The 21,164-nt window shown below is 36.1% G+C and overlaps 1 protein-coding gene across 1 annotated transcript in view; it reads left to right on the top strand.

The window, feature by feature from the left end:
* LOC115209478 (chitotriosidase-1) overlaps positions 1-21,164 on the top strand; it is a 77,365-nt gene that overhangs the window by 19,709 nt on the left and 36,492 nt on the right. The window contains exons 3-4 of the mRNA XM_036501087.1: positions 9,996-10,158; positions 15,271-15,364. Coding sequence (XP_036356980.1) covers positions 9,996-10,158; positions 15,271-15,364 — 257 coding nt within the window. The remainder of the gene's footprint in view (positions 1-9,995; positions 10,159-15,270; positions 15,365-21,164) is intronic.

Raw genomic sequence — 21,164 nt, 5'->3', positions numbered from 1 at the left:
GTTGATTTGATAGTCTTGTCAAACTTAAAGTTTTTTTAACATTCTATGTTAGACCTAAGTAGCTGAATTTAGAATACGCTCTTGCCAAGTAGGCTTTTTGTGGGAATGTTGTCGTTTTCTAATCTTTTCACCACATAGAATTGTTGAGATTTTCGCAGATGCATAGTACAGGTGGTTGAGATCTATATCAACATCATTAGCTGAAATTATATCTTTAAGTGCAAGGCAGAATATTACCAATTACTTTCAGGTTTTGGTTAGAGTTGCGAATTTTTGGGAGAGTTCCTGGAAGTGATTGTCAAACGGAAAACATATTTGTAACTGCATCAAAAAAACTCAAAAATGTGTGGTGGGGTGATGTAAAAATTATTGTTAATAAAAAGAAATAAAATTATACTCCCTGGCAGAAAAAAACTTAGAATGGGAGATGTTATGGGGATAATAACAACAATGGAACACTTATCCCACTTGACAAGTGGTATGTGTTAGTCGCTACAAATACTATGACGTCGAGCAATCGTGGTAGTCCGTGATTGATAGTCGTGTTTTACTTGTCTAACTAACTATACTACTATAACGGAGTGGACATTATAACAGTCCAACGTTAGATTACAACATATATATGTGTGGGGAGAGATAAGGAGAGAGATTAGAAGGGGAGGAAGAAGAGGAAATGTGTGTGTGTGCAAGAGAAGGGGGGAGTTGTATATATGCGTCTACATGCGAGTGTATAGACAAATGTGCATATAAATAAATCTCTGTATGTATATATGTATGTATGTATGTATGTATGTATGTATGTATGTATGTATATCGTGGACTCTCTTGTAGTAGACGGACAAATAAGGGTTCTACAATTTCATACTGAATAACTACCACAAACGATTTGTTAATAGTGATAAAATGTTTGTGCTGCACATAATCTCATACTCTTTATCAAATTGACATCACCTGTACAGGTATTGGCGTTGCCACTCGTCAGGTGTCGAAGTGAATGCTACGCCCTAACCACACGAACATGTACAATCACACACACGCACACACATACACACACACACACATATATATTTTAAAAAGTAAATAAAGTTGGAAAAGGCACAAAAGTATATTTTAGAAAATGTTTAATCTTTTTGTTACAGTGAGTGATTTAAAATATAACCGGTTTCGATGTATCCGTCTTATCAAATATTCAGAAGAATTTGTTTGGAAATCAAAGAGAGAAAAATTGGGAATTTTCAGTTTGTACTCATGTTTTAGCTCTTTTATACACACGCAAGCGCACGCGCATATGTATGTATGTATGTATGTATGTATGTATGTATGTATGTATGTATGTATGTATGTATGTATGTATGTATATGTGCTTATAGATAGACAGAAAGATAGATAGATAGATAGATAGATAGATAGATAGATAGATAGATAGATAGATAGATAGATAGATAGATAGATAGATAGATAGATAGATAGATAGATAGATAGATATACAGGCATCTGCGTGTGCAAATACCCATAAATGTGTGTATATGTTTTCTTATGAGTACGTATTTTACGTATATTTGTGATAAAGATGACATTCGTGTACAAAAACAATTTTAAATATAGTAAACGTGTTTATAAGGGTGTGTGTGTGTGTGTGTGGGCGTGCGTGTGTGTGTGTGTGGGCGTGCGTGTGTGTGTGTGTGTGTGTGTGTGTGTGTGTGTGTCCCTGCGTACCTGTATATGTTTGTAAGTGTATGCATAAATACCGTTACAAAGTATGTAAAGGATTTGCAGAGAAAAGAGACAACCAATTTGTGCGGAAGAGTAAATTTATTCTGTCTTCTAAAACAAACATTGCCTGCGAAGCTAAGGTAAACTTTTAACAGTTCCTGATCGTCTGCTTGCGTTGACACATTGCTTGCCGTCGTCATTTTTATCAAATTAAACTGCCGTCGTTCGTTCACCTACACCTTCACAACGTTTTTCATTGGCTTTGTTTACCAATAAATGTATGGAGTATGTGTGAATATAAATACATACATACATATATATATATATACATAAATTATATATCATGTTATATATATATATATATATATATATATATATATATAATATACATACAAATACATATACACATATACATATATGTATAAATACAAACTAATATAGACATATATATATACATATATATACATATATACATATACATACAAATATATATACACACATATATATATATACATATATGTACAGTCACATACACACATATATATATATACATGTTTATATATACATATATATATATATTTACACACACAAATATAGACACATATATAGACACGTCTATACATACATATTTATAGAGACAGATAGATAGATAGATAGATAGATAGATAGATAGATAGATAGATAGATAGATAGATAGATAGATAGATAGATAGATACATACATATATACATACATACATACATAAATACATACATACATACATACATAATACATACATACATACATACATACATACATACATACATACTTGCATACATACATACACACATACATACAAGCAAACATACATCATTCAAAGTGTGAACGGGATCATAATAGAAGAGATTTTCCTGAATAGAAAAGGATTCCGTTTTTGTTAAGCTCTAGAAATATAGTTTGCCGCATTTCCTTTACTTTCACTTCCTCACAGTTCTGTGTCCAGGTTTGACGGCTGCCGTTATTTTGGAACTGAACCTCGAAGTTCGGTAATGCTATGAATGATAGCGTGTAAATATTTTGATTGAAAGAGTCGAAAGCTGTTCATAGGACACGAACCAATATCTCCTCTAGACATGACAGGCATTCAATGGTAGGACGGCTGTCATGTCTGCAAGAAGGGAAATGTTTAGACGAAGATGGAATTTCAGAATGTTACAGTTGCTAGGGAGAAAGAATAAGGTAAAGTGTTAAGTGCAGTGGTCTTTGAGATGAAACTTCGACGTCGTACCAGAAGGAGAAGTCGATGAGAGAGAATATTCAAACAGTGGTTTTTGTTGTTGTTTAATACTAGGTCAATCCTAATAAGCAACTGCATTAAATCCACAATCATGCCTAAGACTATATTAGTCATTCCTTTCCTAAGGAATCAGACGACAGAACACAGTTGTTCTGTCCGTAACATCATGAGGCAGTGTGCCCGGTGACATCGTTGTGTTTACTTCGCAAGTTGTGAAATCTGTGTTTTTGTGATCACGTGTATGCTGTAGTCTGCTATTTTGTCACTTACGAAAAACGACTTCAAGATTGGATTCCCAAAGTGGCATGAATGCTGGAACCGGTGTATTGCTGCGGTATGTATGTATGTATGTATGTATGTATGTATGTATGTATGTATGTATGTATGTATGTATGTATGTATGTATGTATGTATGTATGTATGTATATATGTGTCTATATTTGTGTGTGTATACATGTATGTATATATATGTGTGTATATATACGTATATATATATATATTACTCTTTTACTCTTTTACTTGTTTCAGTCATTTGACTGCGGCCATGCTGGAGCACCGCCTTTAATCGAGCAACTCGACCCCGGGACTTATTCTTTGTAAGCCCAGTACTTATTCTATCGGTCTCTTTTGCCGAACCGCTAAGTAACGGGGGACATAAACACACCAGCATCGGTTGTCAAGCAATGCTAAGGGAACAAACACAGACACACAAACACACACACATACATACATAGATACATATATACGACAGGCTTCTTTCAGTTTCCGTCTACCAAATCCACTCACAAGGCTTTGGTCGGCCCGAGGCTATAGTAGAAGACACTCGCCCAAGGTGCCACGCAGTGGGACTGAACCCGGAACCATGTGGTTCGTAAGCAAACTGCTTACCACACAGCCATTCCATATATATATATATGTATATTTATATGTATATATATATTCGTATATATATGTATATATATATGTGTGTATATTTATGGGAATATATATATGTATGTTGAAACTTAGGTAAATAATGTTTTTATTAAATATTACTAACCCGGGAACTTTTGATACATTCTGCTTTCAAATTTCGCCGAGGTTAACTCTGTCTCTCTTTCGGGATCAATGAAATAAGCTGAGCACTGGGGTCGGTGTAATCAATGCGCACCCTCCCTCAAAATTTCAGGTCTTGTACATATAGTAGAAAGGATTATTTATTTCTTTATCTCTTACTTGTTTCAATCATTAGACTGTGGCCATGCTGGGACTTCCTCTTGGATGGTTTCTAAGCGAACAAATCGACCGCAATACTCCTTTTTTAAAGTCTGATACTAATTATATCTTTAGCTGAACCGCTACTTTACAAAGACGTATGCAACCCGACACCCGTTATCAAGCGGTGTAGTAGACGGACTCAAACACATACACACATTTTTATATATACGTCGTATACTACGCGCGCGCACACACACACACACACACACACACAGATATATATATATATATATATATATATATATGCCAACGTCATTTATTGCATCTCCTGCTCTTTCTGCCCTTCTCTGTACATCGGTCAAACGAGACGCCGCTTGGCTAACTGGTTCGCGGAGTACCTCCGAGACATCAGACTCGGCAATGACACCCTGGTCTCGCGGCATTTCCGCTCTGCCGTTCATTCACTACAACGCCTGCCTGTGTTCGGATTGTCTTTGCTCAGGGGCCATCCGGACTCCCGTTTTCGCCGTGAACAGGAATTAATCTCTCTTCACTCCTTTGCGCCACATGGGCTCAACTCTCCTCCTCTCTTCATCTGACACCTACTTCCTCTCTTCACTCCGACCCGCCTTTTCTTTCCTCCCTTGCTCTGACACCTATTTCCTTTCTTCACTACTACCCACCTTCTCTCTTCATTGATACCCCCTCTATCCACACCCCATACCCACATATCTCACTCCAACATACCCCACTCCTCCATACCACGCCCACGTCTTCTCTCAACACCCACCCCAACTCCACATACCCACACCGTCACACCGCCACATCACCGCACCACACCACTCCACACACACTAACACTGACCACTTCCCAGCACCCACACCACACACCATCATCTGCACATCCCCACACCATCATCCACACACCTACACACCATATCCACACACTCACATATTACAGATGCTCACACTTACACTCGCACACACTACACGTCAAAGTCACTAGCCCCTATCCACACACACACATTCTCACATAAACATACGCACGCGCACCTTTGTCTTGGGATCACCAATACTTTATTATCTCCCCTTCTTTCTACCCTTCCTGTCAAAAGTTTTTTCCCAACCCATCGCCATGCCTAATCGCTAAATCCACAAGTTTCTTTTTGTCTCTGTTTATTTTCTCTTATTCCTTTCGGTTGAAGTGCGTAGGGTCGAAACGTAAAAGACTTTCTCACTTTCCGGAGCGTCAAACTAATACACCTGCTTGTTGTTCATACACTTGTCTTCGTCTTTTGTTTTTCTGTAAATATCAACTATACATATATATATATATATATATATGTGTGTGTGTGTGTAAAGTTAATCCAAACATGAAAACACCAAGAGAAAACACAACAACGCGAGGACGTGGAACAAATATAGTATTATTGGACGCTCAGGAAGGAAGGGAAGAAGGAAGGTTTTACGTTTCGAGCGGAGCTCTTTGTCAGAAACATAGGAAAAGGAAAGGTCCAGTGAAGGGAAGACGGAGGAAAAAAAATAATCGCCAACGGTACAGACGCGGTCATATATATATATATATATATATATATATATATATGACGGGTCTCCACACACTTTCCGTCCACCAAATTCACTCATTTATTGGCTCAGGGCTATATTAGAAGACACTTGCCAAAAGTGCCGCGCAGTGGAACAAAACTCTAAGCAAGATGGTTGCAAGACCAGCTTCTTAAACACGCAGCCACAGCTACGACTGTCGATATTTTTACTCATTCTATTTTTGTTTTCTCTTTTTTCGAAGAAAACAAAAACAAAAAGAACAAGTACATTTGAAGCTGTTCCTATCATACTTTAAAAAAAGACAATTGGCTATAAGCACATAATTCATAAATTAACTGTAGTGTATCTGTATCAAGTTGACCAGTGAATGACAAATACATGGTTTATAATCACCATATAGGCGGCGGGGCTGGAGGAGATCGAATAAATAAAGATAAAGAAAGATAATTTTGGAACATCACTGAATAAAGACAGTGCCTTCTCCCATTCCTCCTCCTCCTCATCATCATCATTCTAACAGTCACAAGCATCTACTGCTACCACTACTTTCATACAATATATATGTGTGTGTGTATGCATAATACATACATATATATACATATATATATATATTATATATATATATATATATATATATATATATATATATATATATATATATATATATATATATATATACATATATATATTATGCATATATATATATATTATGCATATATATATATATATTATGCATATATATATATGCACTATATATATATATGCATTATATATATATATAATATATATATATAAATATATGTATATATGTATATATATTGTATTCCAATACGCCCGCACTTCTTCGATAACCTGCGGCGAATTCCTGAACCTTCCTTCCTTTAGTCATGCCTAGTCCCTTGCTTCTTTTCTACTTCTCATACCTTTACTCACTTAGACACATTATATCTTGCTCACTCTCTCCCTCTCTCTATCTATCCATATATCTATCTATCTATCTATCTATCTATCTATCTATCTATCTATCTATCTATCTATCTATCTATCTATCTTTCTGTATGTCTATCTACCTATCCGTCTGCATCTCTAGCCAAGCGTGATGTTTGAGAAACTCGCTCTGTTTTATATCTTTCTATGTAATTTACAACTTCTACAACAATTGTGGCTGCTGTTGATGTTGATGATTATAATGATGACGATCAGGATCATGATGGTGATGAAGATGACGACGACGGTGGTGGCGGTAAAGACAGTCCAGAAACTTGATTCTCTCCGCTGGTCTCAGCATCAACAGTAACTTCAGTAGAACAACTCTCACCACCACCACCACCACTGCTCCAGACAACATGTTACTACTACTACTACTACTACTACTACTATCCATACTATCCATACTACTAGCGCAATCAGCATCGCCGCCACTGGCCGCCGGCAGCCACTGCAACAAGCACATCGCCAACTTTACCACAGTCATAACAGCATCCCCACCATCACCACCACCTCTTTCACTACTACTATCACTTTCACTCTTACTTTCATTATCACTGCCGCCTCTTATTTTAATGAATGGCATGACTCAAAACCGTAAATTTCGTCGGCGAATGATGCAAATCCGGCCGACGCAAGGAATCTCACAGGAAGTAATAAGGAATGTAATAAAGTTTGGTAAAGCAGACTAGAATGAAAGAGAGAGAAAAAAATAATCCTTTCTATTAAAAGCGCATAGCCTGAAATTGCTGGAGAGGGAGTAGTCGTTTGCATCGATCCCAGTGGTCAATTGATACTTATCTTATCGACCCTGAAGGGGTGAAAGACAAAGTCGACCTTAGCAGAATTTGAATTCAGAACATAAAGTTGAAACAAATGCCGCTAAGGAAGAGAGAGAAATAATCCTTTCTACTGTAGACACAAAGCCTCGAATTATGGAGGAGGGGCAAGTCGATTACATCGACCCCAGTATTCAACTGAAACTTATATAATAAAGCCTGAAATGATGAAAGGCAAAGTCCTCCTTGGTGGAATTTGAACTCGAGAGAGAGATATATGATAAGATAGAAATGTAGATAAGAGAGTATGGCGGGGAATAGAATCGAAGAATCGAAATTCAAAGATTAAATCTGACTTTAAAAAAAGATATTCTTTGAGTTCAAGATGGTTCGAGCTCAGTATTATAAATGAATAGTTTTTTACTACCTCCAAGTTGGTGCTGGGATTGTTCAATACGTCCTTGAGATAACATTCGGATTTCTCAGTCCTTCAGAAATTCCTTTTATTCTTGTGTGACTTTCTTTGGGTGAACAATGCCAACTAGCAGAGTACATAACCAAATATTGGCACTCTGTCAGTTGCAAAGACGCAGCTTCTAGTTGGTCCGATCAAAGAAATAGCCTGCCCATGAAATTAACATGCAAGTGGCTGAGCACTCCATATACACGCGTACCTTTAACGTAGTTCTCTGGAAGATTCAGCGTGACACAGAATGTGACAAGGCTGTCCTTTTGAAATACAGGTACAACTCTTTTTGCCAGCTGAGTGGACTGGAGCAAAGTGAAATAAATGCTCAAGGACACAACGCGCCGCTGGGAATCGAACTCACGACATTACGATAGTAAACCGAATACCACTAAGTCACGCGCCTTCACACATGACCAAATAAGTCTACACACGGATGAGAAAGGAATGTCGAAACTTAGTTTGGCTAAAAATAGAATCTGTAATGAAAATTTAAGTCGGTATTTTAACTGTGACCAGTTCGCCCACCTCCTCTGCAATTACCATCAATACTCATCCATGCAAGAACAAACTGGATAACAACTAGAAAGTCGTGTTGCTTATTGACTCACCTACCCACATATTGCACTCCACGTATTGTACTCCACCTACCCACGTATTGCACGTTCAACAACAACTTGTTTGCGGGTGTTTAAAATATAAAATTTTGTTTGAATATATATTAAGAATCGTATGCATCATGAACCACTTTGTACATGCATCGTTATTTTTTTTAAATCGAACAACGTGATCATAGTAGAAACTGAAGTCACACACTGGCGGGATTTGAACACAGAAAATAAAGAGCTGCAAGGTATTTTGTCCATCACACTAATGATTCCGCTAGTCCACCGCCCTGAATAAGTTCTTCTAATTCTGGCACAAGGCCCGTGATTTTTAAGAGGCGGGGTTAGCAGATTACATTTACCCGAGCGCTCACTGGTACTTATTTTATCGACCCTGAACGAGTGAAGGGCAAAGTCGACCTCGACAGAATTAGGACTCTTAACGAGAAGACAGAAGAAATGCCGGTTAGCAATTTGTCCAGTGTACTAACGATTCTGTTACCTCGCGAAGTCAAGTAATATATATAAATATATCAAAAATTTAATATCATACCGAAGGTTTGAGGGTTTACACAATAAATTTTAAGTAAAATGCATATTAACTTTTACAAGGAAAAGGTTCACAGGGCTTCGAAGTTAATGTATAATTCCTTTTAGAAACGGTGATGTCAGCATATGTATCTGAAAAGCTGGAGTTTCTTGAATCGCAACTCCGAGTTTCACGTTACCGATTGTCCAAACACTTCTTAGAAATTGCAATGAATCGTTTCAACAATTGGAAACAGAAAATCCAAAGTTATGACTCAAGAAACTTCGGATTTTAATAAAATATACGCACTAAACCTTGTGCATTGAGTGCTTTTACCTCATTCGTATACACAAATATTAATGTGTGTGTGAGTTTGTGAATCGGATGTGGTGTTTTCAGACAGCCAGTATATATATATATATATATATATATATATATATATATATATATATAACCGAAATTGCGAGGATGATCCGGTTCTTGACTGAAGATAAAAAGCTTCGAATGACCTTGTTTTTTTGTATCGTCTATCTGGATGTTTTCTTGTCCCCTTTTTGTATCATCTGGTTGTCCGGATGTCTCGCGTTCTTGTCCCATTTTGTGTTATATATATATATTATATATATATATATATATATATATATATAATATATATATATATATGTATATATTTGTGAGAATGTGAAATAATTCTATTAGGGTACATTGGATCTCGGAGCACATCATATAAAGCTACAAAAATTACCATATCCGAAAGGCTTTTTCAACGCAATATTTACATTCTATTGTTTATAGCTTTGTGACGTGCCTCGAGATCCAATGTTCCAAAAAAGAGAGCATATATAATTATTATATAATGCGTATTTGTCTCTACACAGAATATTACCAGAGAACTCTTGCCTTGAAGAAGCAGAACCCTCAACTGCGAGTGCTGTTAACGGTCGGTGGATGGAATATTGGTTCAAAACCTTTTCTGGAAATGATTCAATCCCAATATACTATGGCGCAATGGAGCCAAAATGTAATCAACTATCTCCGTAGGTAAGATATATCTGTTATTGTTTCTCCTCAAACTTGTCCTCTAATCACTTATCCTAGTTGTCACCACGGAAATTAAAGTTTTTTAGAAGTTATCTGCGAGGTGATGTGTCTGCGTATCTAGTTTCGATTTCATTTAGCAGCTATATAATCTGATTTCCTCTCCTGCTCGCGTTATCCTTGACGTGCTTCTTCGCACTAACCATTCTGGCCAGTACCAAATTCTTTCCTCGTCTTAGTTTTTTTCCTGCAAACACTGCCCTTCACAAGCTCAAGTTGAGCATCAACTACATTGGCGTAAACAAACCAATATCTGTTATCAGGCAACGAGGAGACAAAAAAGACACTCACACACATACATACATACATACATACATACATACATACATACATACATACATACATACATACATACACACACGCGCATACATACATACATGCATGCACACGCGCGCACGCACACACACATCACAGACACACACACAAAAGGTGCAAGCGTGACTGTGTATGGTGGTAAGAGGTTTCCTTCCCAACTACATGGTTCCTGGCTCTGTCCCACCGCGTGACATCTTGGGAAAGTATCTTCTACTATAGACTCGGGCACAAGGCCTGAAGTTTTGGAGGAGGAGTTAAGTCGATTACATCGACCCCAGTAGTCAACTGGTACTTAATTTATCGACCCTGAAAGGATGAACAGCAAAGTCGACCTCGGCGGAATTTGAACTCAGAACGTAGCGACGGGCGAAATACCTATTTCTTTATTACCCACAAGGGGCTAAACACAGAGGGGACAAACAAGAACAGACATAGGTATTGAATCGATTACATCGACCCCAGTGCGTAACTGGTACTTAATTTATCGACCCCGAAAGGATGAAAGGCAAAGTCGACCTCGGCGGAATTTGAACTCACAAGGTAACGATAGACGAAATACCGCTAAGCATTTCGTCCAGCGCACTAATGATTCTGCCAGCTCACCGCCTTCACAAGGTATTAATCAACGTGGGACTATAGTTAAATATACTTGACGAAGGTACCGCTCAATAGGATTGAACCCAAAATCTAATGACTGAAAAGCGAGCTTGTTAACCACACAACCATGCTTGTGCCTATATGGTTAGAAATTTACAGGTGAGAGAGAAATTCATAAGCATTAGCCGCACAAATTATGTGGAAATAGAATGGATACCCGATCGCAAGTTAAATTCACTTAGAAACGGTTCTCTATGATTGTACCAGCATAGTTGTGATAAATATTGATTTCAAATGTAGACACAAGGCTAGCAATTTCAGATCATGAGTAAGTCGATTACATCGACATTTATGCTCAACTGGGACTTATTTTATCGACCTTGAAAGGATGAATGGCGAAGACAATCTCGGCAGAATCTGAATTCTGAACGTGAAAACGGACGAAATGTCGCTAACGGTTCTGCCACTCGCTACCTGAGTTGTGATAAATAATAATTTCAAATTTTTGCACAAGGCCAGCAACTTCGGGGGACGGGTCAAGTTGATTACATGGACCCTAGTGCTCCACTGGTAACTTTTGTATCGATCTCTTTTACTGAACAGCTACGTTACCGGAACATGAACCAACGTCAGTTAAGCGGCGGGTGGGACAAACATAAACACACACACACGCGCACACACACACACACACACGTGAGCTTCTCTACACATACAGGTGAGCTTCCAAACAGTATTCATCTTCCAAATTCATTCACAAGGCACTAGTCGGTCCGGGGCTATAGTAGAAGACGCTTACCCAAAGTGGTGCGCGGTGGAATTGAAACCCGAAACCACATGGCCACAAAGCGAACTTCTTAACCACACAGCAATACATGCGCCTAGTTTGTATTTTTCTTTATTTCTTCTGTTTGTTTTCTTGCAATATGTACGTTTGCTCGCGTACTCCTTTTGGATTATTTATTATTAGTATGTTTATCAAATAGTTTATGTTCATTCTTTCGGTATTTCTGCCGCCTTCGCTATATTTCCAATGATATACGATGTTACAAAAACTCGTTTGGGCTGACAGCGCGTCATTGAAAGGAAACAGTTTCCATTCTACTTCCACGCCTCACTAACATGCTGGTCTGCAAAATTTCCCCGATACGCCTCATATACTTTCAAACGTTATCTCTCCAGTTATTCATACATTTGTTATTGTTGTAACTGCTTTGTTAAAAAAAATAATAAAACAAATATTTTCTCGTCTTCTCATCCTTTTCAAATCTTTATTATCGTCTGCTGCATTCAAAATGTCGGCCAGTAAATTTTATACCGCCTGCTGGTTTTTCAAATGGTTTTGTACATGACTGTGTTTGTTTGCTGTGTATGTGAAAGCGAGGAAGAAATAATGGAAGAGAGAGGGAAAGAGTATATATAAGCGTGCCTGTTTTTTTTTTTTCAGTAATAAACCATAATTATCAACAGTAACAATACTAACATCACTATTCTCATTACCATCATGCATCGCTTTTACCACTTCGCCATCAACACTATTCTAATCAATGAGATCACTTTTGTGTACTGTGTGTATACTCTGTGTGTGTGTGTGTGTGTGTGTGTGTGTGTGTGTGTGTAATATGATAATCTTAATGCAGTAGTACTTGCAACCCTCTCACTTCGTTTTTTTCTCTCTTTTTAGTATAGTTTGCTCTGGAGGAAGAGTATGCATTCTTATCCGCTACAGGCCCTCAGACGCGGTTAAAATTCCTTTTGAACAGTTGCTCTCTCTCTCTCTTTCTCCCTCTCTCTCTATATATATATTTATCTATCTCTGTAAACATATATATACATATATATATATATATATATGTATATATATATATATATATATAGAGAGAGAGAGAGAGAGAGAAAGAGAGAGAGAGAGATGCATATACACACATGTACATCTATCCATTTAAGCATACATGTATACGAGTGTGCGTGTGTGTGCGTGCGTGTGTGTAATAACCACTTAAATCCGCCATGGGCAAACTGCGGCTCACGGGATTTTCTGAATTGCACACGTTGCAAAGAATTACTTTTTAGTTGTGTGCGGCCCGCCTAATACTGATCCATGTCTCATGCAACCCGCTTCTCAAAAAAAAACGGGTTGTCCTTGACTGACTTAGACCTTTAATATTAGTAATGTAAAATAATTATATCTCATTAATCACCAATTTAAGGTCATAAAGGAACAGCAAACCCACTGACTGGTCTTGAAACCCGATTCTATTCATTGCAATGTTTTTTTTTTCTCTCTAGTTTCAGCTCAGAGCTGCGGCCATGCTGATGCACCGCCGTTAAACTAGAGTGTGCATTTTGTGGAGTGATGCTTGTTTAGATGATGTTTATTTTGTGGAGTGATGTTTATTTAGAAAAAAACTCATTCATAAACTTATTTATTCATATTTTCGGGTTAAGTTATTTGTCGAAGAATAGAATCAAAATATGACATTTCCTATATAAGACAATATTAGGAGACTATACAGATACTAAATCACCAACGAATTATCAATGTAACAGGGCGGAGTGGTAGTTAAGTGTTCAATTTAAAGCAGATAAACATTTATACTTAATTTAAGAGAGAAGGAAGCGTAAATTCATATTGTGTGGTTAAGAGCTGGTTCTCCTGGCAAATCATCCTTTTTGTTGAAGTTGCATTTTCTGGCCATGGGTCATAACCCCAAAAGTGTAGGCTATACTTACTACATGAAATATGCTAAATATAAAAAACACTAAAATCAGTTTTTCGTATGGGTAGTATTGCTGAGTTATTTCCATCGGCAATCTATTCACAAAGAATATGCTAATTTTTCATTCTTTCTCGAGTATTGTATATTTCTGTAGTGGTTTTATCATCACTAACTTTAGCAAATCAAATTTTCTTTGCTAAGGAAGTCAAATTATATCGAAATATATCTGGAGTTATCTCTCGTATATGCCGGAGTAATTAAAATAATGTTAGTCATTGGCTAATGTCTTTTCCGGTCTATTATTTCTTCAGTACATTATTCTCTGTAGTGAGATTTCCGCTGCTATTGCATTAAATGTATTAACACTGACTTCACAATCGTTAGAATATTGGTTTCTTTCGTCAAAACACAAAGTTCTATCGCAAAGAAATATATATCTGTGATTGTTATACATGTCTGGAGAGACATTAACGACATCAATGACGGGTTATGTCTTCACTTGGGATCGAAAATATGTTGCAAATACGATCTGACGACTCTGTTTATTGAGATCTCATCAAGTCTTTGGATAAATATTCAGTTTTTTTTTATTGCATAGTAGAAGGAGGAAGAGACTAACCACTAACTAGAAATTGTAAGAAATTCGCCATAGGCGTGGCAGTTTAGCAAGAAGTTTGCTTCCCAACCACATGGTTTCAGATTCGGTCCCACTGTGTGGCATCATGGGCTTTCATTATAACCGAGGCCCGAACAAAACCTTGTTAGTGGCCTTGGTACACTGAAGATATATATGTGTGTGTGTGCGCGCGCGTGTGTGTGCATGTGTGCGTGTGTGTATGTGTGTGCGCGCGCACGTACGCGTTTTTGTGTTTGTCCCCTACCACCGCTTAACAACCGATGTTAGTTTGTTTACGTACCCGTAGAGCAGCTGCTCGGCAGGCTTAGGAAAAAAGTACTGGGGATGGATTTGTTCGACTAAACCCTTCAAGGTGGTGTTCCAACATGGCCGCAATGTTATGACTGAAACAAGCAAAAGATAAAAGAGATAAATATAGATAATTTTTTTTTTAAATTACATTATAGACAGATATTTATACTTGAACACTTCGTATCTCATATTTCATTTCAAATTTAAGTTTCTAATCCCGCCTCGCATTGTGAGGAGATTATTACCCCACTTCCAATTTCTGCCAAGTCTGTCATTTCACTAAGACCTCTATCACTAGCCACAGACTAGGTTTCACATACAAAGATATGATGAACTAAATTGATTCCGGTGTAATTTCAGATGGAACATAGCGGGCTAGAACTAAAAACGATGGTTTATCGCTTTTGATGAAGCTTTTGTTAATCAACGTACGTGCTTCATTTAGACTTTCTTCTCAACCTTCACTTTCATTATCCCGTTTTCCCCGCTTTTTTTTAGATATGGTTTCGATGGTTTAGACATGGACTGGGAATTCCCTGGGGCCAGAGGAAGTCTACCAAGAGATAAACATGCTTTCACAGTCATGCTCAAGGTAAGTAAATATGAGGACCTTTTCTTTGGAATCTTGTCATAATCACTATCATTGCCCCTAACCACCACCAGCACCACGACATGCCATCACTACAACCAACACCATTACTTCTAACAACATCACTACTAGTGCCAGCACCACAATCAACATCAACACTAAGACCGTACCAACGAGTGAGCCTCTACATAGTTCCAAGACCTGTTAGTAATTGAGTCAAATTTAACTCAGTAAATCTGAAGGGTGTGGTGGTCACGGCTAGGTTGTTTTTGATCATAGGCCTGTTCGGTCAGGAACAAACAACCATCAAGACCGTTACAGCTAACAACACTGCTTATTTGTGATCACCTGACCTGCTAAAATTAGCAGCCAAATCTCTATCAAACTATATTCTACAGTTTTACGAAGCTACAGAGGATAATACCGCCTATATACTTCTCGAAGGGATGGTCATGATGGGGATCTCTGCGTTATAGGTCTATCCAATCATTGTTGTGTTTCACTCGACTAGCTAGAAATAGCAGCCAAATCTCCCTGAAAGCACACCCTAAGATTTTAAGTATTTGAAAGACACATTGGATTATGTAGTTTATAAAATGAAGCCGGGATGGTCATAACCGGACAGCCTTTGACCATAATCAGACAGCCTTTGACTTACGTTGTTTATGTTCCCGTAACTTAGCGATTCGGCATAACAAACCGATACAATAAGTACGAAACTTAAAATAAGTACTAAGGTCGATTTGTTCGCCAAAAACTTTCAAGTCGATGCTTCAGCATGGCCACAGTCCATGCACCCGAAACAAGTAATAGGTAAAAGACTACCAGTCATGCACGCAGAGAAAATAAAGTACCAGTAATTATCCACACACATAGGAGACATAGTAGAGAAAAATACACACTTTGAACATTGATATAAATGCCATTTGTCCAATACAAAGACCTGATATATGCGAATGTATTAGGTTTATCGCTATTATACCAGCTTCAGTAAAACTCCAATAAGTGCATTATAAAATCCAAACACTTTTCAAATTACAAAGAACAACGCGCTTGACATTATTACAAGCGACACTCAGGATTCAAAGGAGCGTTTGCATAATCGTTCAGTCTACTAGAAATAGCAACTAAGTCCTCCCATCTTTACAGAAAGTAGGAGACTAACGTATTGAATCAAGGATAATCTAATCCAAGATATATTATGCTTTAAAAAAGCTGGGGAATGTCATGCCTGGAGGGCCTTGGTTATAAATCTGTTTCATCAGGGCTGATCTGGGAGTAAGAACCACAACGAAGCAAAATTCTCAGGCGAGTCTGGCTGTTATTAACTGCATTACCAAGAGAATATCAAAACAATTGTTATCACCAAGAAACCAACCCAACACCAGTAGGAACAACAAGAAGAAAAAAACATTATAATGATGATGATGATGGATCTCATCATCATCATCGTCGTCGTCGACGCCCACTGACAATCCTTCAGCTAACTATATCATTTTCCTTTTTACCACAAATCTCATTGCAAATGACATCATAAATGGTATACGATCAATTGCTGTCGATAACTCCCCTTCATGCATTGTTCGTCACCTCCTACCACATACATAACACCACCTCTCACCACTTCTCCCCACCTCTCGCTAACTCCCACCACTTATAACCATACTTTCCTACTCCCACTCTCTTTCACAGCTACCTCACACTGATACTTAATAAAAAGAAAATATCCATCTTTACAATGATATCGAATCGTTGGATATCTCATTGATACATAATATACGTTTGTATATGAAATGACTCTTGATTAGATTTTAGACAAGACTGATTTACGATGTTATAGAATGAGGAGTAAGTGATACTCTATGAGTAATAAGACTTTGTTGGTGGCGCATAGCAATACATGCAAGTTATCGTTGCGTATATACATGCGTATATATACACACACTATCACACACGAAGGAGCACCAAAGTGCACATGTACACACGTATTAACGGGAGCACATACAAATACATGCAGGAGCACATATGCAAATACATGCTCTCACAAGTACACATGCAAAATCTTACACACAAACACACACACACACACGTGCGAATTACAGTTTTGAAATTTTGAAACAAGACATAAAAGTAATTAGAACAAGAAAAACATTCGACTTAGCGTAGCGGTGTGTGTGTGCTTGTGTATATCTGTGTGTGAGCACTTGTGTGTAGGTGTGTATGTATGTTTGCTTATATATATATATATATATATAGATATATATATATATATATATATATATATATATGTATATATATATATATATATATATATATATATATCTATATTATATTATATATATATATTTATATATATACATATAAATATGTATTTATATATATATATAGTATTATATATATATATATATATATATATATATATTTATATATATATATATATATATATATAAATATAAATAAATATAAATATATATATACATAAATATAAATATATATATACATAATATAAATATATATATACATAAATATAAATATATATATACATATAAATATGTATTTATATATATATATATATATATATATATATATATATATAAATATATATATATAAATATAAATATATATAAATATATATACATAAATATAAATATATATATACATATAAATATGTATTTATATATATATATATATAAATATATATATATATATTATATATATAAATATATATGTATATATATATATATAATATATATATATATATATATATATAAATATATATATATATATGTATATATATATATAAATATATATATATATGTATATATATATATAAATATTATATATATATATATATATTATATAAATATATATACAAAATATGTATATAAAATACAAAATGGGACAAGAACGCAAAACATCCAGATAGACGATACAAAGAAAACAAGGACAGGTCATTCGAAGTTTTCTTTCCTCAGTTAAATACCAGATTATCTTCGTAATTTCGGCTAATTAAACTTGAGATTGCTCCAATCTGGCCAGCCCCAAGGAAAAGCTAAGCTAAGAGCATTAGATTCCTTGGAAGAAAGCAGCGAATGTATACAAAAACAAGGACGGAAAAAAGCAAACGATGTTACACAAATACATTAAAAATAATACCAGGACATAACAACAGGTGTCTTCCGACTAAGGGCGAATTAATTAAGCTGGCGTGTGTGGAAATGAAGCCTTACAGCAGGAATATATATGTATATATATATATATTATATATATATATATATATATATATATATAATATATATATATATATATATATATATAAATAAATATTTATATATATACATATAAATATATATTTATATCTATATAAATATATATATATATATTTATATAGGCTCCTTTTGTACCAAGGACACAGATATTGTGTCTAAAGCCAGCTAGAGACGAAGATCTCTTGGGGCTATAAAGCTACAGTAACACCCCCTCCCCAATGTGGTTAGCCATGATAAGATGGCTTCTATACTTTACATTATATTTATATATATAAATATATATATATATATTTATATATATATAAAATACAAATATATATATATATATATATATATATATATATATATATATATATATATATATTATATATATATATATATATGTTGTATGTATGTATGTATAAATATGCTTCCTGAGATTCGCCAACACTACACCTGATGTTCTCCTTTCCATACACACGCAACCCTACAGGAAAGAAGAAATTTGGAAGGCACTCAAGAACCTGCAAATTCTGGCATGGGGAAGACGGCAGAAACTGCCGGTTTGCCCACCCGACACCTCGCCAAAAGTACAGGAACCTTAAGGAGAAAAACTTCCGATGAAAGACAACCAATGTCTCCAAGGAAAAAAATTACAAAAGAAATGCGCTCTTCAGATTTTATGCGCAAAAGATTGTGCAGCAGCTCACCACTGCGCAAGGCCATTAGAGTCAACAGACACGGGATGGCCTCCCCTAACACCTGCACAGTCGTCACGTCAATACTTTTACTAAATATTGGGGGTCTGTTGCATCATAATAAAACAAAAAAATGTGGCTAAATATAGTGAGAATGGACCGAATAAAGAGATCTAACTTAAGCATGCACCTGTAGGCTGAAAAGTACCAAAGTGAGCGAAGTATTTGTCATAGTACTCCTGGTGATCAGAGTGACTCAGGAACTGTGGGGTTCCTTGGTCTCCCCTAGATGATGTTTTCTCAGAACTGAGGAATTTTGTAGCAAGAATCTTGTCATAGTTTACACGTCTCTATATAAATCCCAAACGCTTTAATTTTTATTATTATCATTGAAGACGGAAAGCTTACAAAATCGTTAGCACGCCAAACAAAATACTTAGCGGCATTTCGTCCGTCCATAATCTCTGAGTACAAATTCTACCAAGATCGACTTTGCCTTTCATCCTTTCAGGGGTCAATGAATTAGGTACCAGATAAGCACTTGGGTCTCTGTAATCTACTTGTTCCCTCTTCCATTATTTCAGGTCTTGTGGCTATAGTAGAAAAGATTATTATTATCAAAAAGACGAAGGCGGTGAGCTGACAGAAGCGTAAGCACGCCGGACAAAATGCTTAATGTCATTTCGTCCGTCTTTGCGCTCCGAGTTCAAATTCTGCCGAGATCCTTTCGGGTTGGATAAAATAAGTACCTTTTGATTACTGGGTTCGATGTAATTGAACTCCCCATAAATTTCAGACCATGTGCTCATAGTAGAAAGGATTATTTTCATCATAATACTGTTTAGCAGGACGTCAGTGAGAGAAATCCTTATTATTATAAGAATCAAAATGGAGAATTTTCAAAATCGTTAGAGTGCCGGACAAAATTTCACGTGATTCTTTGTTACATCTATTTTGATAAATTGATTCATTTTCTGCCGGCTTTGACTTTGCCTTTTACCATTCCGGTGTCGATGTAACAAGTATCAGTCAAGTTCGTTGATATATTCAGTTTTAAGTCCAAACAAAAGTCTGGTCTTGTATCCATATTAAAAATCCTTAGAATCAAAATTATAAAAATTCCCAGCTTCGGAATAAAGCCTCTAATAATCTGGAACGAGAAGTGGGGTCAATTCAAAGAAACTCCACTGGTACCTATTTTATCGTCTGGCACTTGACCTTAGTAAATGATAATAATATTTTATTTTGTTACTGGTTTTCAGTCATCAGACTGCGGTCATGCTGGGGCACCGCCTTCAACAGTTTAATCAAACAAGTCGACTGCAGAACATTTTTTAAAGTTTGGTACTTATTTTACCGACTCTTTCTGCCGCTAGTTTACAGGGACGTAAACAAACTAACAAAGACTTTCAAGCGGTGAGAGGACAAGCATAAAGAAACACACACACATGTATTATTATTATATATATATATATATATACATATATATATATATATATATATATATATATAAATATTCATTTGAATATTTACTCCTTATATATATATATAAGGTGTAAATATTCAAATGAATATTATATAGATATTTTTATTATTATCAGCGGTAAATTAAAATAATTGATGAAAGCAACAACAAAAATATAGGTGGTAGCAAGTAATAATAGCGTTAAATAACTAGAGAATAAAATTTATAATTATAATTAACCATAATTACAACAGAGGGCACACAATGCGCCTACATGCTGGAAAGAGAAGCTAAATCCTCAAGTAAACCACCAAATTACGCTGAAATATAAAACGGACAACAGAAATCGGGCAAGTGAGTAACGATTTATCAGAATCACTACAGAACAAAGC

The sequence above is a fragment of the Octopus sinensis genome, linkage group LG3 (genome assembly GCF_006345805.1).
Source record: "Octopus sinensis linkage group LG3, ASM634580v1, whole genome shotgun sequence".
NCBI lineage: Eukaryota > Metazoa > Mollusca > Cephalopoda > Octopoda > Octopodidae > Octopus > Octopus sinensis.
This window is presented reverse-complemented; position numbering and strand designations above follow the sequence as displayed.